Source organism: Cryptomeria japonica, chromosome 8, assembly GCF_030272615.1.
Source record: "Cryptomeria japonica chromosome 8, Sugi_1.0, whole genome shotgun sequence".
In the NCBI taxonomy this organism is placed as follows: domain Eukaryota; kingdom Viridiplantae; phylum Streptophyta; class Pinopsida; order Cupressales; family Cupressaceae; genus Cryptomeria; species Cryptomeria japonica.
The window spans coordinates 32,490,120-32,494,951 of NC_081412.1; the positions used below are offsets into that span (position 1 = coordinate 32,490,120).

At 37.5% G+C, this 4,832-nt stretch overlaps 1 protein-coding gene across 1 annotated transcript; it reads right to left on the reverse strand.

Annotated features, from left to right (window-relative positions):
• Nucleotides 1–595: 595 nt before the first annotated feature.
• On the reverse strand, nt 596–4,621 carry LOC131034600 (LRR receptor-like serine/threonine-protein kinase FLS2). Its single transcript, XM_057966139.2, has 3 exons — nt 4,393–4,621; nt 3,379–3,812; nt 596–3,282 (listed from the first exon to the last, which is right to left on the reverse strand). Exons 2-3 carry the CDS (start codon nt 3,788–3,790, stop codon nt 596–598), a joined length of 3,099 nt encoding a protein of 1,032 aa, XP_057822122.2. The 5' UTR covers nt 3,791–3,812; nt 4,393–4,621.
• Nucleotides 4,622–4,832: the final 211 nt, after the last annotated feature.

Sequence of the window (4,832 nt, forward strand, 5' to 3'; positions counted from 1 at the left end):
AATTAAAAAATTAATAATAAGAAAAATATTATAAAAAATCCTCATTAAATATTAGAGTTAATAATTTAATCCTAATAAAAGTTCGAATAATTTTATTTGCAATAAAAATGAAAAATATGTATAAGACATCACAACTAACTGAAATAATTAATAAGACAAAAAAAAGCTCTAAGTGATTCTTATAATATCACTTAGAGAAGCAATAATATAAAATAGATTATCAACCAAAAAATATATATTAATATATTTAAAATTATTTTCTTTCCATACCCATATGACAGACGTTACCTATTTAAATAGGAAATATTATATATTATTTTCTTCCAGACAACTATCTATGACTATATATTATATAGTACTCATGACATATCCATCTATGACTATATGAAGGCAATGCCTCCTTACACCACTATTTTTTTCCTTTTCCATACTCATATAAAAGACTCTGTCTCTTTACACTATGATATTATGTATTATTTTCTTACACATAATCTATCTATAATACCCTTATTTCATACAAACAATCTATCTAAATTACCCATGACATATCTATCTATGACCATATGAAGGCAATGCCTCTCTACACTACTATTTATTATTTTCTGAGTGACAATATATTCAGAAGACCTACGGCATATCCATCTAGGATTCTAATGTATATTACTCGCCATTTCTTTTTCAGGCAAAGGACTCCAAACACTCCCCAGAATCCAACAGCAAAGCTTGCCATCCAACTTACATACCAATACCATGGGATTTCTTCTTCCTCTTCCTCCTCTTCATCTTCGGAAACCGGTGGCATACCTGCAGATGAGTTGTCATCACAACTGCATGATCTCTTGTCAACTGGAAACCCACACAGACCAGGGTTTCCTGAAAAGTAAGTAGAATTAAATGTGGAGAACTGAGACCCTGATGGGATTGTTCCACAGAGCATGTTGTTGGACACAATGAAGAAACTCAAAAAGGAAAGTGGTACCATCTGACCTGGGATTCTTCCACGCAATTTATTATTAGAAAGATCCAATGATTCTAACTGCTCTAACAAGCCAAAACTTACTGGAATCTCTCCTGTAAGACTATTACCTGACAAATTCAGGACATGTAAATGCTTAAGGTTGCCAATTTCTGAAGGAATGTCACCTGAAAGCTGATTTGAAGAAAGATCAATGGATGTTATAAGTAAGATTACAGGATACCCATAGACTAGGTTCAATCTTTTGTTAGTCAAAATGATCTCTTCCTTAAAATAATATGAACGACCACGAGAGGACCGACGACCATTTAAGACTGCTGATCCTCCCGCTTCTCCATCCATCATACCTGTCAACTTCCCCAACTCTGGTGGGATAGCACCAGTCAAATTATTGTGGGAGATATCTAAGACATGGAGAGTTGAAAGATTGCCTAATGCATGTGGTATCCACCCGTGGAATTTGTTTGACCTTAAAACAAGTATCATCAAGTCAGAAAGCTGTCCTAACCAAAGAGGTATGTTCCCAGACAAGTAGTTATTTGCCACATCCAAAGTCTGCAATTTCCAACAGTTTTGGACATCAGATGGCAAGTTCCCCTTAAGCATGTTGTCACTGAGATGAAGCTTTTCGAGTTGGCGTAGCCTTCCTATCTTAGATGGAATCTCCCCACTTAATTTATTGTTTGCCAGATTTAGTTTTTTCAAAGCTGTGCAGTTGGTGAGGCTTGATGGTATTTTACCTTCAAAGTTGTTACCTGATAGATCCAAATCCCGTAGCTTTTGCAGAAAACCGATGGAAGTAGGAATATCACCTCTTAAATCATTTTCAGAGTATAACAAGAACTCAATGTTAGGAAGAAGCGAACCAATCTCCACTGGGATAAAGCCGGTGAATCTATTCTGGGACAAGTCCAACAATTCCAAATCTGATGCAGGCACAGAAGGAATCGGAAGAGAACCAGTCAACATATTATGATCCAAATATATCTCCTCATGGTAACTTACATCAAAGCTGGAAGGGAGTTCACCTTGCAAGTTATTATGGGACAGGAAAATAACTGCCAAATTTGGAAGGTCCCCAAGCCAAGCTGGAATGTTTCCAAAAAGACTGTTGTTGCCGAGATCCAAAATTTGCAGCCTAAATTGTGTTGACAGGAATGCGGGAATGAGACCCCCAATATCACAAGAACTCAATTGCAAATTTTTAAACTGCATTGGAGGTATCCATTCGGGCTCAATATGAACAGTCAATTTATTTTCGGAGAGCTTGAGGTCAACAAGCCTGGTAGCATTTTCAAAGAAATGAAGAGAAATCGAGCCTTCTAAATTGTTGTTAGCGAGATCAATGCTAGAAAGTCGGCTAAGATATCCAAGAGAATTGGGAATGCTACCGTTAAGCTGATTGTGGTCTACATAAAGCACTTCCAAAGAGGAAATCCCACCCAACTCAGAAGGCACATTGCCGATCAGCAGATTATAAGAGAGTCTGAGATAAACCAAGGCTGAAAGCAATCCAACTGAAGCTGGAATTTGTCCATTCAATGAGTTGGCTTCAAGAGCAAGGCATTGAAGGGCAGACAGATTTCCAATGCAAGGTGGCAAACTTCCTGTAACATTAGAGAAAGATAGAGTAAATCTGGTAAGCTGGGGCCACGCTTCACATGTCAATATTTGTCTTATATTTCCAGTTATTTTGTTGTCGACCAACTTAATCTCTTTCAGATGAGGCAAACGGGAAAGACTTGAAGGGAATGGCCCCGTCAGGTCACAGAGGTCAAAGTGAATGGATACTAAACCAGTCATATTTCCCAGCCATGTGGGCAACCTGGAAGTAAACTCGTTCCAGCCAAGATGGAGATGGGAGAGCGAGGTGAGGTTTCGTAAAGCATTGGGGATGTGCCCCGACAGAGAACAGTCTTTGAGGTTGAGGTGGTGAAGGCTATGGAGCCTAGAAAGTGGTGCTTCTAATTGCTTCCCCGTCATGTTCAGTTCGACCCCTTGAAGTGACAAATGCTTTAACCCTCGCACATTCTCTGTCCACTTCAAACTGGGACTATAGACAGGTCCACAATCATACCAGCTATATGAAATCTCGTCCTCGAGGTAAATCTTTGTAGCAAGATCTATAACTTGCAGTTGGGAAAGATTTCCCAGACGCCACAGAATACTACCATCCAGATCAGCACCAGCACAAGACAAGTCGAGATAAGTCAAGTTGTGAAGGGAGGATATATGCTTTGAAATCTGGCCTTCAAAATAATTGAAGCTGAGATCGAGATGCTTCAGTCGGTGTAGACTAGAAAGCTCTGAATGTCGAAGACCAAGAAAACACATTTCATTAGAATAATGAGAAATCATTAGTTCAAAAACGAAAAAATGATGCTAATTAGAAGTGTTTTTACCTGCCGGTATAATGCCACTCAAGAAATTGGCGCTCAAATCCAAATGCTCCAGATACTTCAATTTTAACAGTGCTGGAGAAAGTATGCCAGTTGTCGGATATTTTTTATCGAGATTTATCGAATTTTCAGTGTCAATTGTCGGAGAATATTTATCGAGATTTATCGAATTTACTGAAAATTGAGAAAGATGAATTTTGATGACATGGGATTTCTCTCGGCTGCATTCAACCCCACACCACTCACAACAATTAAGCCCAATCCATGAACTAAACCTAAGTGAAGGAGATATCTCATTCTTGAAAGCAACGAGGGCATCTCTTTCCTCCCTTAAGCACACAACATTGCAGCTGATCGTCACCCAACACCATGTCAACGCAACAAAAAAACATAAGTCCCCCAAGTATCTCTCCATCTTAAAAATTCAGTTGTTTCACCTGCAATGACATGGATTAACATAGATTTGATTAAAGCTTTGAAAAATTCAACAAAATAGAAAATTCTATTTCTTTTCAAAGTTTGATTGATTCATTGCAACCACATGGACTAACATACTCAGAATTGGTAAAACTGATGCAGGAGCATCTGGTAAACAGGGCATGAACATATATCAATTGATAAAGAATTTTGTCAGATGTAGTTGCGACTGTCTGTGTTGACGTGTATGCAAATGTGGAAGCATAAATCGGCACGCAGACTGTTTGCCAAAATGTTTCATAAATTGCAGGGGTAGGAGGATATGTATAAATGGATTGGTTAAAAGGCTTAAGAAATGGATATGTAGAAGGAGAGGGGAGTTGGGCCTTCAGCCTGGAAGGCATCAAAATTTGAAGATTTCAAAAGAATGTAATTTGATTTCTTGTAGCATTCCTTGTGTTTAATTGAATGCGGAGAGTCTCTGCATGTGTGCATTTTTGTTAATGTTCTGTGTCGAATTGTAGATGAGAGGGGTTTCAAAAAATTAAAACACATTCAAAAAATCAATCAAATAACAAAAAATATTAAAATGTAACTTACCTGAAGTTGAACCGAATTCGTATCCAAGGTTTGAGCAGGATAGGAGGAGGCATATGGTAATGAGATTATATGCGTAAAATTGAAATTGGCATTGTTCGGTTTGAATGGAAAACCAGGTTGGAAAGTGGGTGGAAGATGATTTATCACCCAAAACAGACGACAAGAAGTAAACGATGTGATGCGCACGGGCGAAGTCTACCGTCTTGAATATAAATTTTTTGTTTATCAAATATGACTTTTCTACACCAAATTTGCAATTAAATCATTAAATTTAATATACACAAATCGTTCTAAAGCCCTTTGCTTATTGTGTTTGTTTTTTTACACATATTTTTAGATGCCAACTTACGAGACTTATATTGTTCAAGGTACTTTTAAATATTTTCAACCTATCAAATATCAAAACTAGAGTTTAGAAGAATGGTGACAAGGTTTGTATT